The sequence below is a fragment of the Mustela erminea genome, chromosome 17 (genome assembly GCF_009829155.1).
Source record: "Mustela erminea isolate mMusErm1 chromosome 17, mMusErm1.Pri, whole genome shotgun sequence".
In the NCBI taxonomy this organism is placed as follows: Eukaryota; Metazoa; Chordata; class Mammalia; order Carnivora; family Mustelidae; genus Mustela; species Mustela erminea.
In genome coordinates, this window is record NC_045630.1 from 70,120,815 (window position 1) to 70,147,337 (window position 26,523).

Here is a 26,523-nt window from a genome sequence, read left to right on the forward strand (position 1 = left end):
TCAGAGCCCTGCGCAGCCTGGGTGTCGCTTCCCGGCTTTGTTCCCAGAGCAGAGTTGAGTGGGAGATGGGCCCCTCCCTTGGGCTCCAGAGGGACGAGGCCGGGCCTCTCCCAACGGAGGGTCCCCTGAAGCGGAGGCCACGGCTCCCCGTCCTGGGTCTTCGTCAGGGACCCGCTCCCGTGGGCACGGAGGGGCTGGAGCCACCGCCCGCCTGTGCCCATTCCCTGGTGGGGCCCGGCCGGCCTGAGCGCGGTGCCTTCCCGGCAGAAGGGTCTGTTCTGAGTCTCCTCCTCGGGGTGGACACGGGGCCGTCGCGACCCAGCCTGGGTCACAAGCCCCGTGAGCAGCGGCCCGGACCCTGCGCCATCGGGCAGGGTGGTGGCCTCCCTCGGGGACCCGCGTTGCGCCCGGCGCAGGTGGCCTGAGGACAGCGCGCCCCTCGCTGCGGGGGGCGCTGCGCCAAGACCAGCCCAAGTTGAGGAAAATAATGTCCCGTGTGGGGCTTGTTGAGAGGAGCTGGGGGGTCCGACCGAGAGCTGAGTGCCGAGGCCGGGGCTGCGCCGGGAGGGGACAGAAGTCCGTCTCGAGCTGAACGAGGTGACTCTGTCACTTAAGGACCTGGACTAAACCAAGGAGCTCAGAGCCCAGTGGCGAGGAAGCGCCTCCAGGACCGGAGAAGCAGGGGTGAAACCACACAGAGGAGGAGATGGAAGCCAAGTCAGGCGCAAGTAAGCTCAGCCCTGGAAAGGTCCAGGGGTCACGTGGAGGTCAAAGGTGATCCCGGGGAGGCATTTGGGGGGCGCCTGGGCGGCACCGTTAAGCTCTGCCTTCGGCTCAGGCGAGTTCTCCTGAGGAAGGGGCGTCTCTGTCTCCTCTCCGGGCTTCACACCTGCTCGGAACGCGGAGAAGACGGTCACTGTGACAGGAAGGGCTGCTTAGGTCACCGGGGAACCGACTGCCACTCCCCGCACACCCAGGACACAGCCTCGCCTGCTCCGCTGCCTGCCGGGAAGCATCCCTTCTCAGCCGTGGTCTACACCTGCGCTCCTTGAGGTTCACGTCTGTGAAAAGCCAGGAAGCCGTGAGGCCGGTGCCCGGGGGAAAAACAAGACGTCGGGTACCAAAGCATCAACATGGATTCACCTGGCTCTTTCCCCAGCCGGCCACCCTGCGTGGGAACGTGCGGTGGCTTATTCGGAAAAGCAAACGGCTCCAGGCCCCGAGTGCCCAGCCTGGGTGCCCACGAGGGCCCGTCTGCCCACGGCCCCTTGGGCTGAGGCTCAGTCCCAGGACCCGTGTGGAGACCCCCCGGACGCCGCTTCCTCCCTCAGCACAGACCCACCCACTGAATCCCGTTTCGGAAAGTCTCTGCGTTTACTGCCGGACTCGATTACAGATTAGCAAAGAGACACATTACACACTTCTCAGAAACTGGAATTTTATAAAAAGGCATTTTTTTCTCTTATGTCCATAAAATGATATAATTCTTGCAAGTATAGAAATGTGTCATAAATTATACAGACTGTTCCTTAATTACAGCTCAATGCAACTTGGTACTGCTTCCCTCCCTAAAAAAACGAGAGAGAACCAAAAAAATAATATATATATAACTGTATATATATATATATTTATATATTTATATAATATAGACAAATCAAATATGAAAAAAAAATCATTTCCTCTTTGGTATAAAAATCAGACTCTCACCTTGAGAGACACACAAACAGACATGATGTTGGGTTTGTAAACTGTGTGGCCAAAAGGGATTTCCCTGTTGAGCTTCCCCTTGGTCCCTGCCCAGCCCACCTCCCTTGAGGCTGCCACACTGAGTGAGACCTGAGGGCCCTTCCCAACCCCACACCAGCCCTCAGCAACCGCTCCACTACCTGGGCTGAACTGGGAGCAACCACCCCAGAAGCTCGAGGTGGGCTGCGGATGGGGGGAAGGAGGGACAGGCCCAGGCCCAGCCCGGCACCGCCGCCCCCAGCCGGCTGGCCCAGCCCTCCTACTCCTCCACACCTCTTGCTGGGCCTGGAGGCGAGGGACCCCCCATGGACAAGAAGGGAGAAGCAGAGGTCAACTTCCCCCTTCAGACCCGTCTCTGGTCCCAGGTGTAGATGCAGGAAAATGCTAGACGATGCCAGAGGAAGACAGGCAGGACTCTGCTAACGAACTCAGATCAAAATTTAAAATGACAGAAATCTTTTTCTGGACTACATCTCCCATCGGCCTTAGGTCAGACATGACAGGACTGTGCACCCGGGCTCAGCCCAACACCAGCAGGACTTACGGACCAGGAACAGACACGTGTGTTGGGGGAGGAAGGAGCACGTCCCTCTCAAGGTGAGGGAAGGAGGCGGCCCCGAGTCCTCCTCCGGGCTCTGTGCACCCCTCGGGCAGACGGGTGCCTTCCTCCCTGAGCGCTGGTTCCTCCGGATTCCCCCCCCCCCCAGCCAGCCAGGGCACCCCTGGGGGCCGGCCTCCTGTTCCCACAACACAGAAGTCACTCAGAAACCCCCTCTCCTGCCGAATAAGAAACACAAACCCGAACTGGACACAAACACAATCAAGGAGAGACACACACAACGTGCAGGGCCCGTGGGCCGCAGCAGATCTCTGGCTTCCCGGCGTGATACATTCTTGTGTAATTCAGGAACAGAGGCTCTCGGCCCCCTCTGGGGAGTGGGAGTAAAAAAATAGAGAGATTATAGTCTGCCTGCAGGATCCGCGCAGGGCCGGGGCAGACCCAATCTCAACTTCTTCAGTTTTTGGTTCCACGTCGGACCCTTCCTTCCCTGGGGCCCGCTCGAGGCCCCACGCCCCCTCAACGCTGCGCCTGGCCGCAGGTGGCCACTGCAGGCGCCCGTGGGCAGCACAGAGCCCACGGGGAGGGTGCGGGGCGCCCCCGGAGCAGCCCTCAGCCCCTGAGGGGCTTGTGAGGCCCTGCGCTGGGGCTGCCCGCGCTGTCACTCTTCTTGCGCCGCAGGCCCTCGAGCCAGCCGGAGCTGGAGCGTGCGCTGAAGCCGGCCAGCGCCAGGGAGCTGAGCCGCATGTTCTTGCCCGACATGATGAGCTCCCCGAAGCCTTCCTGGTGTGAGAAGGCGTAGCCCGAGCGGCGGGAGCTGGTGCGGCCCACGCGGCGCAGGCAGCGGTGCTGGGCCTTCTGCTTCTTCCTCACCAGCTGGCTGTAGCGCACCTGGGCAGGGCAGCGCAGGGAGGGGCCGGGTTGGTGACCGCCTCGGTGTCACGGGCAAGGGACCCCGCACACCAGGGACCCCGCCCCCCACGCCCCCAGCCCCCTGCGTGAGGAACCCAGAGCCTCGGGGATGGGAGGCTGCACTGGGGGGGCGGGGTCTGCCCCAAGAAACAGCAGGGGGACGCCACCCCACACGCCACCCGCACACACGCTCCCTCCACAGGGCTCCCTGTCCCGCCCCAGTCCCCACCGCCCGCGGCTCACTGTGTCTGAGAGATCCGGCTTCAGGCTCAGCTTGAGGAATCGGAAGGCGACCACGGGCATGACGCAGACAGCGGTGGTGAGCGTGATGGTCAGCCACACCGTCGGCTGCGCCAGAGTGTTCTGGGCGTTGCCTGGGGAAGCAAGCAGCCGGTGGCCCCGGGGTCACCCGGAGACAAGGGGCAGCCCTGCCGGCCCCCTCTCCGCTCCGGAGTCCTCACTGCTCCCCAACTCTGCTGCCTTCCCCCACTGCCCTCCTCTGCTGGGGGAACCCCCAGGCAAGCCCCCTTGGGACTACCAGTCTCTCCGCCAGGCTGACTCCTCCCCTTTATTCAGACTTCTCTGTGCCAACATCATCTTTTCCAGGCGTCTTCCCTGACTACCCTCTCTCTCCATACCCTGCTTGATGTTCTTCCCAAGACTCATTAATTCTAAATGTTCCATCTGCTAACTTGTAAAGGGTATCACAGAAGCACAAAGCCCTGGAGAGCGAGGACTGTCCCTGCCATCAGGGGCCGCCCCCTGCAGCGCTCGGGACCGTGAGTGGCACAGAGCAGGAGCCGGCTGAACAGCGGAGGAAGAACAGATCGGAACTGACGCACCCCTGCACCTGTCCTTCCCATCAGGCCTCCTGAGCAGCCCCTCTCCATTTCCGCCACCCTGCCCGTCCAGACGCCGGGCATCAGTCACTAAGGTAGCTCCTCACTGGCCACCAGACTCCTCTCTCTGAAGTAACCCTTTAACGCCACTCCCCCTCTCCTTCCTCAAAAAAAAAAGACTCCCAGGGGAATAAATCAGGACCCGACAGCCCAGTGTTGGTGCCTCCAACATCCTTCCTATCCCTCACCTGCCCCGTCTACACTTCTGGCTCCCCGGCGTGGAGTGGGCCTCACAGCAGCCTCCCCTGTGGACCGTCCCCGGCCAAGTCCCCCCGACAGTCATCTGCTGATCATGAGCAGGTCAGCCCTCCCTTTGAGCCTGACCCCCATGGCCTGGATACGGAGGCCCTCTGAGGCCCGGCCCGGGGCAGAGACAGCCCGATGTGCCCCCAGCAGCTTGCCAGGCACCCGGCGCGTGAGGCCAGCATTCCCAGTGTTCCCCGGTGCTGGCGAGGCACCCGCCCCGTCCGTGGGGAGCCGCTGCAGGGACGCACCCACAAACCGGAACTGGTTCGGAAACATGTCGAAGAGCCCGTTGCTGTGCATGGCAAAGAGGATGGCGAAGTAGACGGCCAGGCTGCCCCAGATGAAGAAGTGGTTGATGGCTGTCCAGTAGCCGGTGTCCAGCCCGATCTGAGGAGGCTGGTGGTCACAGCAGGAAGAGCCACCCCTCCCCCGGCCCACCCTGCCGACCCCAGTCCGGCCGGCCTCACACCTGCACGCTGACCACGATGACCAGGGACGTGGCCACGGTGACAGCAAAGGACTGGTAGTCGGCCAGCTGGGTGCCGTCGTCCCGCGTGGCCTCGGCGAACACCCCGTACGGTATAAAGAACATGAGCACGGACGTGTAGATGCCCTGCGCGATGCAGATGAAGAACTCCCGCTTGTTGAAGAGGAGGTTCAGCTGGCCTGGCTCGTACAGCTTGGGGTACTCCATGCTCCGCTGCTCCGGGACGTCCTGGGCGGGGACCACAGGGGCCTCAGGACCCCCGAGGGCAGACCCCGTCCAGCTTCCTCCCTTCCAGAGTCTCTGACAGCTAGACCCCGCCTCCACCCCACCCAGGAAAGTCCCAGGGCAGTGGCAGCCGGGCGGGAGCACAGCCGTCCCAGCGCCCTCCCCCCGCCCCCCCTGCTCCTCACCTGGTCGAAGACCCCCATGGCTAGGACCGGGAGGGAGGTGTACACAATGTTGTAAAGCGTGATAAAATACTGATCGTAGACTGTCTGGGAAGAGAACACAGAGCAGGAGAGGGTGAGCACATGCTCTTCCCCGCAGACTGGGCGGGGAGAGACAGCTGAGCGAGGCCTCGGGTACCCTCTGGAGCCCGTCTCTACGCCCTGAACAAGTGTTCATTTGTTCTCATTGTTTTTTTTAAGTAGACGCCTCACCGGGTCTGGGGCTCGAACTCACAACCCGAGACAGAAAGTCGCAGGACTAGGAGCCCCTCGGTACGTTTCCTGAACGCACGAGCCAGACCACGCTGGGCCCCGGAGAGTGATGCCGCACAGAGGACAGCTGTGGTGAGGCCCCGGCGGCGCTCACAGACGGGCCGCAGCGGCCGCGGGCACCCTACCTGGGCGGAGAAGCCGCAGAAGAAGCCAAACCAGAAGTGGACCATGGTGAAGGCGAAGTTCTTGTAGAAGAAATAGCAGAGGAACTTGCACATGCGCAGGTAGGACCAGCGGCCGTGCACCAGCAGGAGGCGCTGCAGGAACTTGAACTGGGAGAAGGAGTAGTCCGAGGCCAGCACAGCCTGGATGCCCTCCTGGCCACTGATGCCCACGCCGATGTGAGCCGCTAGGGGGACAGGAGGCGGCGAGGGGAAGCAGAGGGTCACACACGCAGAACCCCAGCAGCCTGGAGCCCCTCCCCCCACACACCCACACCCACTCTTGATCATGCTGACGTCATTGGCTCCGTCCCCGATGGCCAGCGTCACAGCTTTCTTGTGTTTCTTAACCAACTCCACCACCTGTGCCTTCTGCAAAGGGGTCACGCGGCAGCAGATGACAGCTCTGCAGGCACAGGCCGTCTCCAGGAACTCCAGCTCCATGTCCGCCTCCAGCGCGTGGGCCTGGAACACAGAGCCTCAGAGAGCCCCCGCTCCCCTGGGCCGACCGGGAGTCTCGCTGAGGTCGGGGGACTGACAGCGAGGCAGATGACCAGCCACGCGAAGAGAAGGGCTCCCTGTAGGGCGCTCACCAAGCTGTGCCCATTGATGACCAGGGCGTACTCCCCGGCAACGGCCTCCAGGACAGAAGGGAGCTTGGCAGACGAACGCTTCTCCGGGCAGGTGAAGCCGTTCCCCACCGCGTGGGGCGAGTCCAGCATCTTCTCCCGGGCTTTTCTGGGGAGGGGAAAGGCACCCGTGGGCTCCAGCACAGAAGCAGAGCCTGTAAGGGCAGGACACCTTCCACCTCGGCCTGCGTCTACCTGAGCTCCTCCCGCACTTCCAGGACCGTGTGGCCGGTGACGATGAACACCTCTGCCATGTCGTCCGTCAACATCTTGCAGGAATAGCCGATGTTCACGGCCGTTTCTACAACAGAGACCGAGGAGCTCGGCACGCTCTCCAGCCTGAGGTCTAGGCTCACGCAAGGGCCCGGCGGGGCTGCCCCCGGGCGCCGGGCTCTCACCTTGCTTATCCCCGGTCAGCACCCAGATCTTGATGTTGGCCAACGTCAGGAGGGCGATGGTCTCCGGAACCCCCTGCTGAAGCTTGTCCTCGATGGCTGTCGCACCCAGCAGCTGAAAATACCACAAGGGCTCCGGACAGGAGAGTCCCGGCACAAGCCCCCCGGCCCCCCGTCAGCCCACTGTACAGCCCGTACCACCATGTCGCTCTCCACCTCCTCGTACACGCTGGCCAGCCTGTCCTCCCGGCTGTCCTGGGCCAGGCTGGCCTGGAGCCGTCTCTGGGCCCAGCCCCCGTAGTACTCTTCGTCCAGGTCCTTGTACGCCAGGACCAGGGTCCGCAGCCCCTCCCCGGCGTACTCCTGGGGACAGAGCCCAGAGGGTCAGCCGGCCCCTCCCCGCCCACGACGCAGGCCCCGCACCACAGGGTCTGTCCGGACACCTACATTCAGGTGGTCCGTGGTGGTGCTGAGCAGCTCCTGGGGGGAGGGGTGCAACCTGTCCAGCAGGATAGTGTCGGCCCCTTTGCAGTAGAGTCGGATCCTCCCTTCTGGATTCCGCACTACGATCGGGGCAGGGGAGACAGTCCCAGAAGGACTCAGGCAGGCCAAGACCCCCAACCGACCTCATCAGCCGGGGCCCCTGGGGCCCCCGGCACCCCTCCCCCGCCGCAGGCCCCGCGCTGCCCAGGCGCCGCCCCAGCCCGGCCCCCGCCTCACCGATGACGGACATCCGCTTGCGGATATTATTGAAGTCCAGGATGGCCAACAGCTGGTAGGTGACGGCTGTGCCCATCTCGTGCACGGTGATGGTTTTGGGAGTGCGAGAGCGGAACACGAAACCGAAGTTCCTGGCCGCGGTGACCAGGGCGCCCTCGTCCGGGGACTGCGCCTTGTAGTACAGCTCGCCTGGGTGGGCGGCAAGAGCACAGGGTCTAAGTGGCCGCCCCGGCCGTGACCTGCCCAGGAAGGCCCACCTGGCCGCGCCCCAGAGCAGACCCGAGGTCCGCCGTCAGGCCGGGAGAGCGCGAGGCAGCCCCGGGCTCACCTTCGTTTTTTTCTTCGGACATGACGGTGTGACACAGAGAAAGGAGGCGGAAGAACTCGTGCGCGTGGGGGTCGCCCATCTTAACGGCCTCCAGGAGGCTGGAGTCCCAGAAGACGAACTTCTTGTCAGCCAGAGGGTTGAAGGAGAAGTCCACAGGCTCTGGCCTCTAGGGCGGGAAGAGGGCCATGGCCGAGGGCGGCCGTGAGGCTGCACCCCAGCCTGGCCATGCCCAGCCCGCTGTTTTCTGCTCTTTCGCAGCCCTCGACCCCACCTGCTGCAGACCCCACGTCACCCTCCGGCTCCTGAGTCTTCCCGAACACACCCGCCTGTCCCGGCAGCCTCCACCCCGGGCCCAGAGCACCCTGTCCTCACCGGACCCACCGTGACTGGGCTTACCTCTCCCAATTCGGCTTTGTGTCCCAGGACATCGAACACGTCCCCTACGCGCACAAGACAGAAGATGAAGCCGCAGCAGCACTCGGCGCCGCGGACGAAGGGCACCAGCCCAGAACCCCACAGGCACCTGGAGCCCTCGTTGAGTGCCGCGGCCCCAGCACGCCCCTCCCGCTCGGCCCCCAGCACCCCCCAGATGCCTTTCACCCCACAGGCCAAACACCGGGCAAACCCCACACACAACCACAGGCCCGAGTTGGTAGAGAAAGCAGTGAGCCCTGCACACCCCCTGCCCCAGGTCACCCCGGGGCCCGGCCACAAGCCCATGGCAGCAAGGCTACACTGGGGACCACAGTCGTGGTCCAGAGATGCAAGAGGGCCCAGAATGCAGCATGGGAAGGGCCGAGCCCTCCATTGCCACCCCGTATCTGCGGCCCGACCTAGGGCACAAGGCAGACGCTCCCCCCACCCCCTCGCCCCACAGGTCCATGCAGGGAGGCAGCCAAGCCTGTGTCCAGACGGTGGCGGGGGGGAGGGGGGGGGGGGCGGGGGCGGCGCAGCCCTACCGTAGCTGCGGCCGCTGACGGAGCACTTGCTGAAGGCCATGACGTTCTGCGTGAGCGTGCCCGTCTTGTCGGAGAAGACGTACTCCACCTGGCCCAGCTCCTCGCTCAGGGTGGTGGTGCGGGCCTCCGCGGGCGTCCGCTTCTTCGTGCAGAACATCTTCTTGTCCCAGTTGATGAAGTAGCTGTGGCCCAGGCGGATGACCTCCACGCTGCACGGGGGACAGGAGGTCAGGCTCGGGCAGGGAGCCACGGACGGGACCCACCCGCACGGGCCTCCGCGGCAGGCCCCCCCCGCCTGGGGGCAGACAGGACAGACGGACGGACGGATACCTGGGCACAGAACCTGGGAGGGAAAGGCAAGGAGAGCCTGAAAGTGGAGCGGGCCACTCACTGTGGCCGCCAGGAGCTCCCTGACCCCGACCCTGTGATGCTCTCCGGACAAGAGGGGGCAAAGGGCCTGGGCGGGCGGGGCACACAGCACAGGCGGAGGAGGAAGGAACCGCAGACACGGCGCTCGGCCGGCTCTTACCTCAGGACTAATTACACAGAAACCATGCAGAGAAAACAAGAGAAAGCGTGTGAGGGAGGGATGAGCGCGACACGGCGAGGGCACAGGCCCCCACTGCCCGCCGCAAGCACCGTCCTTCCGCCGCCGTCTCGCGCGCGACCACTCCGGCCCGGCGACCCCCGCAGGGTGCCCTCCGCCAGGTCCGACACGGACCGTGGGCGCCCCAGGCAGGGGACCGAGCCGGGGGGTGCCGCTGGAGCCCTGTGTGGCCTGACCGAGGACCCCAGCCGGCCAGAGGAGTCCTCTCAGCCTTTCCCCCGCGGGGCGGCTCTCACCCCCCCCCCCCCCCCCCCCCCGCACAGCCTGGAGCCCGAGCAGACAGCGAGAGGCTTTCCTGGCAGCCACCACGGACGCCAGGGGCAGGGACGAAGCTCAGACAGAAGCCCAGGATGGGGACGGGCCAGATGTAAACAGAAAAGCGCCTGAGCAGGACCCAGGGAGCAGAGGCGGCCAGGACGCCCGCCCCCACCCCGCCACCGTCTCATCCTCGAATGCCGCATCTCCCGGCAACGCACCGGCAACGCGAATGCACCGGCACCGCGCGGGGGAGAAGGTGGGACGGACCGTTCCCAGGTTACATGCGGAAACCGAGACCCCTGGCGGCCAGGAGCCTCCTGTCCGTGTTCTAGAAAAGCCCAAGTCTTGGCACGAGATGCCACTGGCACCGGGACTCAGGGGACGGCACCCGGGGCGTGTGTGTGAAGGAAACGGGCCGGGCCCTTGGGAAGAGCCCCGTGCCTCCAGACAGGCTTTTCTTGCACAGGTCTCGGGCCCTCGCCCCCAAGGGCAAGACCGTAAGCACGTGGAAGTTTCTTTCCTCCGACTATCTTCCTGCTGCTTCCCCCCGGCCCCGCGCTGTTCACACACTCTGGGCCTCAAGCGTCCCCCACAGGCCTGAGCTCCTACTTGCCGCGCTCCGCCGCCGGCCAAGGCTTCAGACCTGTTCCTGGGACTCTTTTCTAAGGACTCTCAGTGTTTACTAAGGACTGACAAAGCGTCAAGACCTTTTGTCAGGAACCAAGTGAGCAGAAACCCAGTCCTGCTCTGTGCTGCTGCCAGCAGGTGACCTTTCCGAGGGTCACACCTCCAGGCCTCTGTGCCTGTCCTCTCCCCCAGGCCCCCCTGCACCCGCCAGCCCCCTCTTCAGAGAGGCCCTCCCTGACGAATGGCCCAGGGGCTGATGCTCCTCACCCCGGTGCTGTCACAGTGGGGTCACAGGGTCTCGGCGCCTCGCACCCCCTCCCAGCCTGCGGCCCCCGAGGCAGACACAGGGCTGCACCCCTGCGTCCCCTGTGCTCACACTCACTGCAGGGGGAGGGACTCCCATAGCACTCGGTCCCGTTTCGTTTCAGAAGGCATTTAGATTTTTCTCTCTACACGACTGAAGCTCCTGCAGGGCATGGGGTCTGTCCCTAACATGTCTCTGTGGCGTGCACGGCCGAAGTCAGCATGCGGGCGACCCGTGCCGGATAAATCGGACTCTTTCTGTCACGACCGTCCAAAGTGCCCGGAAACCGTGACAAAGCTTGCTCCGCACACAAAGGTAAACAGCGAACAAGATGCTCAAGGCACAAGGAGCTCCAGGTTCCTTCCCCAAGGGTCCACCTTCACCAAGAGTCTGCCGAGGGACCGCCCGAGCTTCCCGGGAGACCCAGGCAGAGGGAGCACCTACCTGACGTAGAGCGATATGGGCACGACGGTGTTGAGGATGATGATGTAGGACCAGAAGGAGAGGAAGCCAGAGAAGAAGGCACTGTCCACCGCCTCGTCCCAGGGCAGGTAGGCCTGGAAGCGCGTTCCGACCTCATGCTCCCAGATGGCATTGCCGATGGCCAGGATCACCCCCATGCAGACCAGGAACCCGAAAATCTGGTGAGAAACGGGAAACAGAGGCGAGGTGGCAACTCAGGAGGCCCCAAAATCAAGTGCATCCCTGAAGGTCACAGCGCATACCCCAAACCCTCAAAGGCTCAGGCATCTTTAAAACGGCGCCACGCTAGCCCAAGAAGCACCCAGGACTGCTGAGAGCTCGTGGTCCGCCAACCGTCACACGGTCCTGTCTCTGAGCACCTGTGTCCACCGTGTGATGAAGGCGCCCTTCCCGGATGGTCAGAGGGTGCGAGCGCTCACGGCAAATCGTCTACTCGAACTAGCTTCCCCAGGTGGGAGGCAACGCCAGGCTTCTGCAATGTTCACTATCTCATACAGATCGCCAGAAACGTTTTTAACCAGGGAAACAAATTTTATCTTCATAAATTAGATTATTTGAAAGCAAAAAAGTTTAAAGATTGTAAAAGATTGGGCGCCTGGCTGGCTCAGTCCGTGCAGCATCTGCCTGAGGTCCTGGGATCGAGCCCCACGTCGGGCTCCCCGCGGGGAGCCTGCTGCTCCCTCCACCTCCTGCTCCCACTTGTGTTCTTTTTCTCGCATGCGCTCTCTCCCTCTCAAACAAATAAAATAATGAATAAAATAAATCTTGCAGTCCCTGAAACAGGACCATAAAAAAACCCTGGCAGTTAAGAGAAAAAAGAGAGCACTGTCTGATTTCAGACATCTGTTTCCAAAGCTGTGCTCACCATCCACGCTCTGGAACCAAACAGGAACCACCCAGGTGCCCAAGGACCGCCGGGGGGTGATGCGAGCCCTCGTGTGACTTAACCACTCTCTGGGGTGAGGTCTGGCAAACCCTTTAAGGCCGGGGCGGACTGGCTCCGCAGAGGCTGGTCCAACCTTTGCAAGCCGGCGTGCAGGGGGCTGGCAGCAGGCAGCGGGGGCGCCAAGCGGGGGAGGAGAGCCCAACAAGGACCTCCAGTCTCCGGGCCAACAAGACGAGGATTCCGGAAAGCCCAGAAACTAAAACAGTAACGTTTCCTTTGGGACCCGCCACTCTGAGACGTCAGAGGAAAGACCCGTTCGTTATCCAGCCACCATTTGGAAGTTTTTCGTTTAACTCCTCCATCCCTGTGAAGGGCTCCTTGTCCCCGGCAAAAGCCAACAGAAGCGGACACGCTGCGCTAAGTGGCCACCGTAACTGCAACCTCGAGAGGGGAAGACCCCTTTCCGCTCTGTGCACCCGATTCGCTCCGGTCCCTACGGTGCTTGTAAACAACGTCGTCCCGCCTGAAGGAGCCGCAGGAGCCTCGAGCGGCGCGGGGGGCAGCGGGGGGCAGCGGGGCAGCGCCTCACCCAGAGCACCAGCGTATTCATCAGCCGGTCGATGCTGGTTCTCTTGAACTTGGTCCTGCCGCTGTTCTGCATCAGCTTCGTGTCGGGACCTAGGAGGGAAGGGAAGCCGGGGAAGCCAAGGCAGCAACGGGCCCAACGGGCCGCGGGGCCACAGCGAGGACACCGCGAGCTGGAGAGGGGCGGGCTGGGGGCGGGGGTTCCGGCCCCTGGGGGCTCTGCCCCCCGCCCCCCGCCCTGGAGTCCAGAGAGCTGGGGCCGGGGGTGCACACGCAGGTTCCGCCCTCCCGCCAGAGGCTCGCTGTTGCGCTGGCCCCGCCCCCCGCCCCGCCCCCGCCCCGCCCCCGCCCCGCGCCCGCTCCGCCGCCCAGGCTCACCCGCGAACACCACCAGGCCGAAGCACCACTCGGTGTTGCGCAGCACGCAGCCCCGCAGCAGCATGTTCTGGTTGCTCAGCGGGAACTTGCTCTCCTTCCAGTACAGCGTCCCGCTGAACCTGTCCAGCTTGTTGTTGGGCGGCTCGCAGACCACCTCCCCTGCGCGGGCACAGAGCGGACGCGCCGCTGCGGGAGGTGACCCGGAGTAACTCGTGGCCGGGAGCGGGAGCGCGGGGGCAGGAGCGCCCTCCGGCCTGGGGACCCCACGGGGGGCCCAGCTCTACAGAAGTGACAGCATAGGTCCCCACAGGTTTACTGAAGCGGCCACTGAACAGTGACACCCCAGAAACCAGAAGCAACTGCACGGCGGAGGGATGGCCCAGTGAGGCGGCTGGGAAGGAGGCTGGTCTCTGGGAAGTGCCAGGCGCCCGCGTGCCTGAAGGATGCAGCAGGTAAGGAGAGGCCGCTGTGGGGACTTGGGGGCCGCAGGGCCCCACTGCTTTGTGCTTGGGTTTGTGCAAACACAGAGCGTGCAAGCACAACCACTGAAGGGGCCCTGCACCTGACCCGAGGGCGAAACCGGGGCGCAGGAGGGTGAAACCCGGTCGCAGGAGGCTCGCTTCTCACACAGATCATGGTTTGTTCCTCTAGCAAAGGAGCAAACATCATCAACCAGGGCCAAATGAGAATGAACCGAACTTCTCTCTACACACACAGCCAGGAGGGAGCCAGCAGCCGAGAACTCAGGCAGGCGGGGGCCACCCTGCACGCTGACACTCCCCCACCAAGAAAGATCTGGGGAGCTGCCGCCCAGTGAAAAGGAGCCGTGCAACTGAAACCCCAAAACCCACCCCACCTCCTCCACCCACAAGTCGCTTCTCCAAAGTCTCTCACCATCAAACTTGGCGAGCCTACTGATGTCTCCCAGCTCCGAGGTGACTGGGATCGCCTGGCGCACTTTCATGTTGGTCTCCCTGGAAGGACAGTGTCCCTAAGTTCCGGTTCCCACCCCTTCCTCCAGATTCTGCCTGGGAGCACCTGACCTCTGGGCATCACCCACCTCCACATACCCAAAACTTTTCTGATCCTGAAAAACTGTCCAAGGGGTATAGACTCCAGACCTGGGAATCTCTTCCAGAAAACAAGCTTTTTACCCTGAAGGAGGCAGGAGATGAGTGGCGCTGGGCATCTGACCTACCCGTCGAGTTCTGCTGTCTCTATGTAACACAGGCCGTGGGGCTCGCTGCTGGAAAGGAGGAGGAGATCCGCCTAGAGAGAAAAGCCAGTGAGGAGCCCAAAGGCCCAACCCTCCACTTGCGATGCACTCTTTGCTGATCCCTGAGCATTCTTGGTTGGCTTAGTCCCAAGCGTGATGGCTAGGAAGACGCCAGCCCCAGGCGTATTAATATGACACAGAAGCTCCCCACTCAGGGAGCTCAGGTGGCACTGTTGGGTAAACGTCTGACGCTTCATGATCCCAGGGTCCTGGGACCGAGCCCCGCATCGGGCTCTCTGCTCAGCGGGGAGCCTGCTTCCTCCTCTCTCTCTCTGCCTGCCTCTCTGCTTATCTGTGATCTCTGTCAAATAAATGAATAAAATCTTAAAAAAAAAAAAAAGCATGTGACCCTTGATTTCGGCTCAGGTCGTGATCTCAGGGTTGTGAGCTCAAGCCGCATGGTGGGCTCTGCACTGGGTGTGGGCCCCGCTGAGGATTCTCCCTCTGCCCCTCCTCCCACCATTCACACAGGCACGCACACATGCACTCTCCCTCAAAAAGTAAATAAATAAAACATATGGGAAAAAAACAGCTCCACTCAAGAGAGTTCAATCCATGCGTGATTATGAGGCTGCCGGAAATCAGGAAAGACTCATTTCTTTCCGCCAATGAAAACAGAAGAGACATGCAGCGCTAGAGGACCACCTTGTCCCTTACCGCCACAAACTGGTTATTTTCCAGCTTGATGATATCACCAACACAGACGTTCATCCATGGCTCTTGCTGGAGGCTGAGGCAATGAGAGGTCAGGAGAGGCTGTCAGTAGCAAGAGAAGTTCCTGGGGGCCCCTCCTCCTGAAGGCCCTCGGTCTCCACTGAGCACTCACCTCCCACGGATCAGCACTTGGGACTGCCGGTTATTCACCTGGTTATCACTCTTGTGGCGGAACTGCAAAGAACTAGACATCAGACGCCTTCCCCACTCCCAGGGACTGAGACGGTCATTGGGATGCTAAGCGTCCGGGGTCCCGCCTTGAGTGCACCTGTCCACAGATGTACGCTCTCCCGGGCTCCACCCCCTGCCCCTGGCCAAGGTGCTGCAGGTCTAGGGGCCAGGTGGGGGATGGCAGCAACCTGCTCTCCTCCGTGGGCAGAGGAGAGCAAGCTGGGAGTGGGGGTGCGGAAGAGGGGCAGGAAGGGGAGAATGGAAGCCGCTCACATAGTCATCGGTGGCGTCTTTAACAGCCGTGATGGCGAGGACGAGAACCAAAGGCACGATGGTGGTGAACCAGGACAGGGAGGACACCTGCGGGATCAACTGCAGGGGAAAGAGGGCGTGGCTCGCAGGCCCCGCCCACCCCTCCCCCCACCCCACCTCCCTCTCCCTGGATTTGCCTTCAGGAGTCACCAAGGGTCTACCTGCAGAATGAGAAGGAACAGGAAGTAGGTATTGGCAACTTCCTGGAACTGCTCGAAGAGGTTGACAGGCAGGAAGGTGAGGATATTGTACTTGGAGGTCTTGATGCAGTTACTCTGCGGCAGGCAGGGCGAGATCAACACGCAGCCTCGACCCCCCACCCAGAACCAGGCAGTGCTGCCCCCTCCAGCCTCCCTCCCCAAACCTCTGCCCCCGAAAGCCAGCAAGCACAGGCCTGGGAGGGGGAAAGGGCAGCAAGAAGGGAGTCTTCTGGGGCCCACCGTCCTGCAGCACCACCGGGTGAAGGTGGGAAAAAATCAGTCTAGCCTCCAAGGGCAAGTGGCCCGGGGCTGCTTCTGTCCCCTAACCCCACCTCCAGGGGGCCTCGTCCCCCCCCACGCTCAGGAGGAGGGAGCAGGCCAGCCAGAGTCACTCACCGCATACTGGAATTTCTCGTTGTATTCCCGGTCGTTGGCTCGCGCCCGCCTTTCTTCTTCTGCAACAGAAAGAAGGTGATGCCGCAGTCAGAAGGGGCCCGGGGGGCCCAACACCCTGCCAGGGCTACCCATTTTGTAGGTTTTCCACTGAGGGCTCTTGGCTCCTTCCACAGGACAGTTTTAAGGAGCTGGTGCCCCACCTGAGGTGTGCCTCGCTCTTCCCTCCGGTCCCTCTCACCACTAGCCTGGCCTTTTGGCTCCGCAGGCATTCATTCACAGGACAAGACCAGCAATGTCAAGGTCTTCTGCTAGGGGCATTCAGTTCCCCTCCCCCATCCCTTTAATTAACACCTTAGCTTCAGGGATCCCCAGAGCAGCAGCTGCAGACAAAGAGGAACCCCTGCAGGCCTTGCCACTGCCCTCCTCTCAACCTGGGGGTGGGGTGGGTGGCAAGCCAGGGGGTCACCCTGCTCCGCAAGTACTCTGCCGCAGCCTCCCAGCCCCACAGCCCCACGTGCAGCACCCCTCCGCTTGTCACATGTCACCCGCAGAGCCTTCTGACTGGCCCACAATGACATCACCTTATTTCAAAGCTCATCTTCCAGTGGGGGGGGGTCAGGGATATGGGTCACGCAGAGCAAGACGGCGATGAAGGAGGCAGGACCGGGATGTACTTTAAAGGGCTGTAACCCTTCCTGTGCCATCTGCGCATCTCGCCCTTAACACACCTGCCACCCACGGAGTGGCACCTATCCTGAACACTCGCTCATCTGGGGCTGCAGGTACCAAGTTCATGTCCCAAAACGCGGGACTGTCCTGTAAAGGGATCTCCAGACCACCTCTGGGGGTCACAAGGACCACAGGCTGAAAAGGGGGGTGGGGTTTCCCTGGCGCGGCAGGGAGCACAATGCATTCAACCAGCGCAGGAGCCAAATGCTGCATTACAGACCCCCTCACCCCTCCAGACCCCTGCAGAGCACAGCGCAGGAACAAAACCTCGGCACGGGGCTCCCTCCGCCTACTCCGAGGGCTCCTTCCCTCCCAGAAACTTCCCCAGCGGGGACCCCTCGCTCTGAGCCCCCTGCCTTGTCTCCAGAGACCGTGCAAGCGAGAGGCAGGGCCCTGACCGTTCCGGGGCCGGATCTCTGGGTCTGGAAAGGAGAGGACCAGGGACAGCTGGGGTCAGCCCAATGGGAGGGTGGGAGGGAAAAGCACGGACCCGGGAGAGCTGCTAGGGGCTGCCTCCCGTTACCTGTCCCCCAAGAGGGCTTCTTTCTGCTCCAGGAGGGGGGCGCCCCGGCCCGGGCCCACTTCTCGGGCATCTCCTTGGGGACCGTCATGATCCCGGTTTGAGCGGGGGAGGGCGGGCTGTCTGTCGGTCTGTCCTCGGCCTCAGCGGCGCGGATGCGGCGGCCCCCCGGGCAGGCGCAAAAGCCGCGGCCGCTGAGAGGGGAGCCCCGGCCGCCGGGCGCGCGCCCCACCTGCAGCCCCGGCCATCCCCGCGGCCGCCGCCCCCAGGCCCGGCCGCCCGCGCGCCCAGTGGCCCGAGCGCGGCGCGCGCCCCGGCTCCGCCCCCCGCCCGCCCCCCGCCCGCAGGGCAGCGCCTGCCAGCGCCGCGTAGGCGAAGACCGCGGAGCCCCGCCCCCAGGGGGGGCCGCCAGTGTTGTCCGGGCAACCGCTTACATCCCGCCCCCGCCTGCAGGAAAACCGGGGGGGGGGGGGCGGGGCGGAGGGAGACTACAGAGAAGGTGGAATCGCAGCGTCCCGGCCCGAGACTAAGCGCTCCGGTGCCGGGAGAAGTGAGGGGCAGGTACTCAGCACCCCGGGGACGAGAGCCCCGCTCAGGCATCCGGGAGACGACTTGGCCTCCTAGGCTCCCCCCAGGATGGGCTCCTCCAGACTCAGTGCCAGTCGTCCCTCCTCCCTTTGCTCCCTGAGCCATAGTAACACCCAATCTTGACGATCCCAGGGATACCAATCCCCCTGCTGCCCCCGTCTTACCTGGGGGGCGCTTTTTTGCACACAGTGCCATCTCACCCAGCAAGGTCCCAGCAATCCCATGGGAGACCCTGCAGGAAGGTGACATACGCATGAGGTCAGAAAGCCAAGGGCAACCCTTCATTCCCCTCTTCGGACCCCCCCTGGAGGTTTTCTTCCCCAGGTCTGGCCCTCCCCACGGTGTCCCCCTCCACCCCCCGCCCATGCCCATGCCTCAGCCTTCGATAGATGGGAGGGGGGGGCTGTATGTGTGTGCACGTGTGTGAGGACTGGCAGTTTACAGAAGCTGAGACCTACGGGGAAAAAAAGCGGACAGACAGAAGTGGCCAGACAGGAGGGGAACAGCTCTCAGGGAGCCCATCCCCGGGCCCATGAATGCCCCCATGTGCCCTCCTGGTGGTGATGAGTGGTCCCTGTGTTTACTGGAAAGCAGTTTCCACCAAAGGGTGGGGTTGAAGGACCTGAGCCAGGAAACACCTGGCAGAACCTCAGGAAACCAAGTGGGCAGGCTCCACCCTTCCCAAAATGCTTATAAGGCCCCCATCCCCCCACTGCTGGGCCTTCCATCCTCACCTCCGGGAGCTCACACTAAAGGCATGGTCTGCATTTCCTGAACACAGTCCCCAAACCACTTCCTCTCAGTCTGGGTCAGCTGAGGGGCCTTGCCCAGCGGTGCTGGGGAGTAGCCTTGCTCCCCCACGCCCCGCAAGCCCAGACTGCTGCGGGTGGCAAGAGGTGCAGGCTCTGGGAGCATCGGTCAGACAGGCCTTTGCTCTCCCTCCGTCTTCCCGTGTCCCTTTCACCCGAAAAGGTAAGAGGCCTGGCCTCCAAAACGGGATCACAGAGCCTCATCCCTCTTGCCAGCCGGGTCCCAGGTCCTGTCGTCCCCTCTTTCTCTGTCCGGGTGGAAAGCCTTCCCCTCATCGGTGCCCTGACTCGGGCCTCCTAGACACAGCCTGCCAGCCTGATGCCAAAAAAGATACCGACTGCCTGTCTGCCCAACCTCTGTAATTACAGGCTCTGGTCACAGCCCGTCACCCACACCCGTCATCCCTTCACTAACTCACACTCCCTTTCTGAGCCCCAGATCAGGCACAAAGCCACAAGGCCTTTTCCTCTCGACCCTCCCCAACACCAATCGCCACGGGTGCCTGGCTAAGGAGGAAAAATCTCATCCACAGTTTTGGAGATGCCAAGCCCTCCTCCGGGGGCTCTGGCCAGGGTCTCCACCCAGTCCTGAGTATGAGTCATGGAGGGAGGGGTGTGGAGGGAGAGGCTACGGAGAGGACGGAAGGGTGGGCACGGCAGGGTGGGGGTGGAGGGAGCCCTCACGGTGGGCATGCCAAGCTCCATGCCAGCCCCACGCCCCTAAAGGGAGGCAATCAAGATACACCACCAGCATGAAGATCTGGGTTTGAGTCCCATGAGAGAGTGAATGAGGCAACCACACACACCTTTAGGAGTCAGGAGTCTGGCCAGGGAGCAGGAAAGTTGTTTCACCTCTCTAAGACCCGGGGGAGAATGTCAGCTGACTTGGGCCCGACCTCATCCCCTCTGGGGGGCTCTGACAGGGAGGGGACAAGAGTGGCAGAGGGAAACGGGACGCCTCTCACTTCTCCCCAGTCTCACACAGCCTGGGTTTTTTGAACCATCAGGCACGCCAGCCACGTCGCCCTGCCCATCACCCTGCCCCAGCCCCCTCTGCAGCCACATTTGGGATAAAAATAGCCAGCTCTGGGAAGAAGGCAACGCTTCATGGAGGAAAAGGGCTCCTCCTCTCGGCCTGGCCCCTGCTCCCTTCCAGCCCAAGCCCGGGAAGACGAACCCCTTCTCTCAGAGGAGGCTGGCAGGGATGTGTGTGGGCCGGTCAGGGGAACAGAAGGAAATGGAATCCTAGCCCCCCCAGCTCACTTGCCACCAGCACTCCTGGCCACCTTACATCGCCAAGGACAGACGCCAGGGCTCGGTCCCCAGCTGCGAAACCCCAGAGCTACTGCCGCTCCTTGCGCCCCTGCTTTGGGCTCACGCACCGACCTCCACCTTGAGAAAAAGCCTCCCAGCCCGCACTCCCTTCTCCAGGCGCCCAGACCCTCGGCCCAGGGACACTGCCCTCACCCCACAACTCTCGGGGCGGCTCTCCCCTGCTCGCTGCCCCACAGGCTGCTCCGCGCCCCCCACTTGGGCAGCCCCTCCTCCCGCGGTGCGGGCGGCCTCGGGACCCCCATCCTCAGGCACCCGCACCGTCGTCCCTGCGAGCACGCGCGCCCGCTCCGCCTCACCTCAGCGCGCCGCGCCCGGCGCCCGCCCCGGCCTCCCCGTCCTGCCCATGTCGGGGGCTGCGGCGGGGGGCGCTCGGCTCGGCTCCCCGCGGGCTCCCGCCCCCAGCTGCAGCCCCGCTCCCCCGGGGCTCGGCCCGCTACTTTGTGTCAGTTTCGGCCGCGGCGGGGCGGAAGTGACGGAGGAGGCGGCAGAGGCGGGGGGCGGGAGGGGGTTTTGGGGAAGGGGAGGGAGGGGGAGGGGAGGCGGGACCCGCCATCTTTGTGCGGGGCGGGGCGGGGCGGGGCGGGGGCGGGGTCTTTACCCGCCCGAGGCCGTGTCCCCCCCGCCCCCACTGCACATCCATCCCACGGCCAAAACGCCAACCAGCCAGCACAGCAGCGAGCCCGGGCGTTTTTTGGTTTTTCAAGTTTATTTATTTCAGTCCTGTCCGCGCGCAACAGGGGCTCGAACCCACGACCCCGAGATCGCGTCGCAAGTTCCTCCGACAGAGCCAGCCCGGCGCCCGGCGCCCCTAAGGGAGGGCCGGCGCGTTTCTTCGCTGGAAAGGAGCCCCGCAGCGCGGCCCCTGGAGGGGCGTGAGCGCGAGCATCCCCCTCCCGCTCACCCGGCTCCCCGCGGCCTCGGAGTCCGGGCCTCGCCCCGCGGCTCACCGCACCCCTTTCCGGGACGGACGGCTGGAGCGTCTGGGCACTGGGCTGTGCCTCAGTTTCCCCCTTTGCGCTCCCGGCCGCCAGGCAGTCCCGGCTCACCCCCTCGCCATCCAGAGAGCCGCCCCGCGAGGGCAGGGCGGCCGCACCGAGGCCCGGGGCTGGGAGCCCTGCAGGGGGACCGGGCTCTGCAGCAAGGGCCCCTCGCCGCGGCCGTCCCCGGCCCCCCGCGCCTCTCCGGGGCGCGCCCTCTGGTGGCTGCTTTGAGGCGCTACGTCCGCAGCAGCCGTGGGGTCCAAAGACCAGCTCGGGGAGCGGGAGCCGCGGAGGAGGGAGGAGGGCGGAGGGGCCGCGGGGAGGAGGGCGGAGGGCGGAGCGCAGGAGGCCCGGAGGGGCCGGCCCCGGGTCGCCCCGCGCAGGCATCCTCTCCGGCTTAGGAGGAAAGGGTGCCTCGATAGCCGACCGCGAAGCCGGCGCATTCGTCAGCGGAAGAATGTCCTGTCCCCGGCGCCGGACCTCTGTCCCCCCGCAGCGTCCACGCGGGCGGTGAGGGCTGTCCTGTGGGAATCACAGCGGCGGCCGCCGAGCTGGGGCAGATGTCTCCAAGCCTGAGGCTTTCCGTCGCGCGAGCTCTAGATCCTGAGCTGGCTCTGACTCCTCGGGGTGGTGGAGGGCCACCAGCAGCTGGTACGTGGCTGTGCCAAGCGTAGCCCCCACCAGAGGGGCCACCACAGGCACCCACCACCAGCCATTCCCGGCACTACAAGAGAGGGCCAGAAGGAGGACCTCAGGGCTGACTCCCCTCGCCTCCCCGCGGAGGACCGGCCATCGCCAGGGCGCCCTGGAAGCAGTTCCTGGGGAGATGGACGCCAGAGGAGTGTGGCTCTGCAAGGAGCACAGCGCTTGGAGGGGAGCCCCTAGGAGAGCCTTGTCCAGCCTCTTGCCTTAGAGGATGATCTGAATAGAGCCGTGTTGCTGAGGAGGTCCCTAATGCCCAGGAGGTAATGACCCACCCAAGAGCATCCCTACAGTTTGTGGGGGGACGGGTGGCGGGACAGGAGAAGGGTAAGAGGGAGAGGGAGAGCGACGGTGTCGATGAGGGACACTGTCCCAAGAGGCTGGGAGAACTACGCAGAGGGAGAGCTGGGGACTCTGGAAGGAGAGGGGAGGGACTGCCTGGCGGGGGGTGGGGGGCGTAGTCTCCCACCTGAAGACCTCAGGACCCCAGCCAGCCACATAGGTGAAAAGCCGTGGGCCCAGGTCGCGGGCAGGGTTGAGTGGGAACCCACAGTTGACACCCAGGGATAGCCCGATGGCTAGGATCAGCAGCCCCACAGCCACAGGCTCCAGACCCGCAGGCACTCCCTTGTTCCGTGTGTCCGTGATGGCCAAGATCCCCACAATAAGGATTCCTGTGCCTAGAACCTTAGAGGTGACAGAAGCAGAGGGGCCCCCATAAGCTGCCAGACAGTCCCTCTGCCCTTTCTCACGCAAGGGTCCTAGGCCACCAACCCTTGTCATCTGACTTTGTCCAACATGGGCAACTGGGTTGGGGGTGGCTCAGAGAGAAACCCAACCCCACAGCTCAGGGAGTTTCAGGGGACGAGGGCAAAGAGCCGGGCTCTCCCGGGGTCTCTCCCTCACACTGACCTGATCCAGGAAGCCATTGTTCAGGGACAGATAAGGGGCAGGGTAGGTGGCAAAGATGGAGGCCGTCTCCTTGGGGCCAGTCACTGTCAGGTTCCCACCTGTATAATTCTGGAGGGCATCTGCAGGGGAGGGGGACACCCCAGATTCCCATCTTTGTTCACGGAAAACCATGGCAAGGCTCTCCCAGCTACACCCCAATGTGCCCAACCGCGTTACCATAGTAGACCGCGTAGGTGGCTCCGGAGGCACAGAAGGCCGAGAGAAGCTGCACCAGGCAGTAAATGGGAAGCTTGGCCCAGGGCAGACGTCCCAGGAGGCACATGGCCAGGGAGAAGGCCGGATTCAGGTGGGCGCCTTCAAGGATCCAGAAAAGGAAACCAACATCCATGAAGTGTCCCACCAGGCACGCGCCAGGTGACGCTGCTGCTCCTCACAGCTTTTCCATTTAATTTTACTTATCTTTGCCCCCAATGTGGGCGAACTCACAGCCCTGAGATCAAGAGTGGCACACTCTTCTGGCTGAGCCAGCCGGCACCGCTGCTGCTCGCAACTCTGAAGGCAGATGTTACCGTTCCCGTCGTGTGTCGGGAAGCTGAGGCTCAGGGAGGTCATGCAACTTGTCCCGGTCACAGAGTGAAGCCCAGGGTCTGCCTGCTCTTTCTACAACACTGTTCGTTTTCTAGGCTCCGGCCGGGCACACTGGCATAGCACGTGTCTAAAGGAGGAGCAGGTGACGTGCTGCGCAAAGATGACCCCAGGGGTTCAGGAGGGGGTCCCAAAGAGACGACACCCACCCCGATGCCTCGCCACAGATCTCTGTCTAGGTGAGTGGAAGAAAGACGCACGGAGGGGAGGGGCTGGACCAGGCCAAAGCCCTATCTCTATCCGGGGCACTAGCCGAGCTCAAGGAGGCAATGTCCATGAATCACCAAAGGATCTGCCTTGTCACCATCACCACAGACCCACACTCCCGTGCACGGTCCACGTCTCTGATGACCAGACCCCGCCCTTCTCACCGGAAACGTTACCGCTCACGTAGATGGCTACCGTCACGGCCAGGGAGCCGGCCAGAAACATGGTGAAGAAGTTGCCTTTGCTTTCTCCGCTGGTGACGGCCTGGGCCACAGCCCCCTGGGTGAGGAGCTGGTGGGGAGAGGGCGGATGAGGAGCCGGAGCCGGGAACAGGGGGGCCGGCAGCGGGGACCAAGGCTGGGGGACGGGCGCAGGGACAGAGGCCGGAACGCCAGGCACCAGCCGAGGGAGCGGAGCGCACGGGCTAGGGAGGGCGAGGAGCAGACGGAGGGCCGTCAGGGGAGCCACGGGGACTACTGGAGGCGGGGAAGGAGGCTGAGAGATGGGCAGGGCCGGGACTAAGTTAGGGAGCGGGACAGGAAGGGCAGGGACAGGGACGGGGAATGACGGGTGGCTGGGAGACGCAAGACACCTGCAAGAAGAAACAGAGACCCGGGAGGCGCGAAGAGCCTTTGCCCCCGCCCGCACCCCCCGCTCCCCGTCCCAGCTCACCATGAGCACAAACACACCCAGAAACTCCGCCAGGCACTGTCGGCCCAGCTGGCTGCGGAGCCGGAGCCAGCCTTTGACTCGGGCCAGGGGCCAGCCGTAGGCCATGGTGAAGACAGCCGTGTCCACCTGCCGCCCTCCGTCTGCACAGGCACGCAACTACTGACGGGGAAGTGATAAGGAAATGACTTTAAAACCAATTGGCTCAGCTCCTGCACTACAGTATCTGTATCTTACACGTGTACGGGCTGGGGAGGTAGAGATAGTGGGAGAAGGTCGAAGGGCAGGCCAGGTCCCGTGCATGACCAGAGCCTGGAGTTTGCCCAGGCTCTGTCCCCTTTGTCACCCCCACTCCTTCCAGGAGTAACCTCTTCCTATGCTGCCGGGGTGGAGGGAGTGGCCCGTGTCGGTGCTCTTGGCCACAAGCACCTCAAGAGGCAGCACTACCGTTCCCACTCTGCTTGTGAGGGTCTCCAGAGCCTCGGGACTCCCCAAGGCCACATGGCCGTCTAAGGGCTCAGTCTTCCTCCCCATCTCCTGCTGCATGATGGCTGTCCCCTGCGGAATGTGAAGCACCTCCCCCACCTGATGTGGGAAACAGAGGCAGAAGAAAATCATTAAAATTCTTCACCTACTGACAAGCCCTTGAAACAGACAGAGTGGCTCTCCCGTGGGGACTCACCTGCCCTCACCTTGAGGTTTTGCTAAGGACAATCCTAGCCTGACTGACCCCCTACCCTGACAGGTCCAACCAGGATCCTGTAAGTCTACTTCCACAATTCCTTTAGGAAACTTTATCTCTAAACCTCCAAAATAGTGTCAACAATCATTCGCAAGCATATGACCCACTGATATACATCTAAAGGGTCTCACGAGAAGATTTTTATTACTGGTAACAATAGCTAGCCCCTCAAGGTCCTGGAGACCTCACTTCCAAAATTCCTTAGAGACTTACATCATCCATAATCCCCTTTGTCCTCACCCACCCCCGAGTCCACCCCGACTCTGCCTTTAAAAACTCTGACTGTAATCTGGTTCGGGGTCCAAGTCCCTACTCCGCTGTGTCGGGTACACTTGGGCCCAAGCTTAAGCTTGTTAAATAAAACCTCGTGTGATTGCGTTGGTGTTGGCTCCTTGGTGGTCTCTCGGACGCGAAAACTCGGGTACAACACCACCCATTTGGACACTTAAAATAAAACCCACTCATTGCACGTTTGCCCTGCCCTCATGCAAAGTCTCCCCTTGGTGAGAAAGTGCTCGAGCTTTGGGTTCCCTGCCTTGGCTCCGGACAGAGTGGACAGAGCGCTTCCCGCGGCGCTGAGCACCACCTCCCCTGCTCCGGATGCCTGCCGCCCCCCCACCACTCCACTTTGGGGCCAATGCACCCATCGCCAGGCTGGGACTCTCAGATGCTGAGAGCACACAGCTCCTTCCTGCACGGGAATACCTCTCGCAGCCGAGACAGCCTCACCCAAGGGGACATGCCCTCTTACACGGCCCATGTCAATGACTGGTCGGTGCAGGGGTGCAAAGACCTGGCCTCTTTGCCTTAAAGTAGGACAAGCACAAGGGCCACTCCAGCTTCCAAGTCCCCACAGATCAGCTGAGGCTCCTGTAACTTCCTTGTGTCCATCTACCTTTTTGCCTAATCCTCTTTCCTCACCTCACATTGGTGTCCCCCGAGACCATTAGCACCCCAGTAAGCTTTGCTCATGTCTCTTCTCATCTTAGTCTTTTCCCAGGGAACCCAAGACAGTGGTTCCATGAACTCTAGAATGGAATTTGGGTGATCACTTATGGGCTGGTTGACAAGAACCCTGTCGTAGGCTGAAGATGGACAGTCTGTAGCTTGAAGCAATGCAGTGGTTAAAATCGCCAGCAGTCGTCCGTTGGGAGCCGTCACTGGTTGAAGGACCGGCATCTACGTAGGACCTCCAGCACGGGAGAGGCTGAGGGAAGCGGTCCTAGGTTCCGCAGAACGGATCACTAAGCCATGGCTCAGTACGAAAGCCAGTGGTCTCCCTTACAGCATCTAAGGAAAGCCTAGCCTCTTGCGTCCAGCGGCATCAGCTCCAGCGTGAATGGGAGGAGTTGCTGAGCTTTAGAGAAGGTGGAATTCTCAGCCCCAGTCGGTTTCCTACGTCAAGGTTAGGTTCCTAAAAGAAAAAGGGTAGGACTCTGACATTTGAGATAGGGACATCTGGGTAGATGCAAATGAGAATCTTGAATCCCCAGATTCCTCTGAACCCTCTCTCAAATCATCTGGATCTTCCTTTTTCTCTAGTGTTCTGAAGTAGAGGTTTTGTTTGTTTGATCCTTGCTGTTTATCATGTGGTGGGTCTTTCAGATTAGAAGTAAATATTCCTCACTTCTGGGATATTTTCTTGGTTTATTTCCTTGATGGTTTATACAATTCCAGTTTTCCTTTTTTATTTTTTTCTTTAAAAAAAATTTTTTTTTAAAGATGTTA

At 62.5% G+C, this 26,523-nt stretch overlaps 2 protein-coding genes across 17 annotated transcripts; both read right to left on the bottom strand.

Annotated features, from left to right (window-relative positions):
* Window positions 1–165: 165 nt before the first annotated feature.
* On the bottom strand, window positions 166–20,420 carry ATP8B2 (ATPase phospholipid transporting 8B2). Of its 8 annotated transcripts, none has more exons than XM_032319227.1 (28): window positions 20,235–20,420; window positions 17,959–18,026; window positions 15,958–16,016; window positions 15,523–15,636; window positions 15,323–15,421; window positions 14,991–15,052; window positions 14,822–14,894; window positions 14,043–14,134; window positions 13,783–13,862; window positions 12,889–13,047; window positions 12,515–12,603; window positions 11,001–11,197; window positions 8,761–8,969; window positions 8,198–8,241; window positions 7,802–7,967; window positions 7,474–7,662; window positions 7,201–7,316; window positions 6,952–7,116; window positions 6,757–6,868; window positions 6,554–6,659; window positions 6,323–6,467; window positions 6,011–6,194; window positions 5,694–5,917; window positions 5,260–5,343; window positions 4,832–5,077; window positions 4,611–4,749; window positions 3,461–3,591; window positions 166–3,196 (listed from the first exon to the last, which is right to left on the bottom strand). In XM_032319227.1, exons 2-28 carry the CDS (start codon window positions 17,987–17,989, stop codon window positions 2,918–2,920), a joined length of 3,594 nt encoding a protein of 1,197 aa, XP_032175118.1. In that variant the 5' UTR covers window positions 17,990–18,026; window positions 20,235–20,420; the 3' UTR covers window positions 166–2,917. The 8 variants fall into 8 exon arrangements, with proteins under 8 accessions (XP_032175118.1, XP_032175119.1, XP_032175120.1 ...); XM_032319228.1 differs by having other exon boundaries at window positions 14,087–14,157; XM_032319229.1 differs by lacking the exons at window positions 17,959–18,026; window positions 20,235–20,420 and adding an exon at window positions 17,210–17,635.
* A 1,001-nt stretch (window positions 20,421–21,421) lies between these two features.
* AQP10 (aquaporin 10) lies at window positions 21,422–25,647 on the bottom strand. 9 transcript variants are annotated; one of them, XM_032318496.1, is made up of 8 exons: window positions 25,501–25,560; window positions 24,483–24,638; window positions 24,057–24,212; window positions 23,549–23,675; window positions 22,749–22,886; window positions 22,533–22,651; window positions 22,090–22,307; window positions 21,422–21,642 (listed from the first exon to the last, which is right to left on the bottom strand). In XM_032318496.1, exons 1-8 carry the CDS (start codon window positions 25,534–25,536, stop codon window positions 21,450–21,452), a joined length of 1,143 nt encoding a protein of 380 aa, XP_032174387.1. In that variant the 5' UTR covers window positions 25,537–25,560; the 3' UTR covers window positions 21,422–21,449. The 9 variants fall into 9 exon arrangements, with proteins under 9 accessions (XP_032174387.1, XP_032174379.1, XP_032174378.1 ...); XM_032318488.1 differs by having other exon boundaries at window positions 23,549–24,212; window positions 25,547–25,626; XM_032318487.1 differs by having other exon boundaries at window positions 23,549–24,212.
* Between the last annotated feature and the right edge of the window lie 876 nt (window positions 25,648–26,523).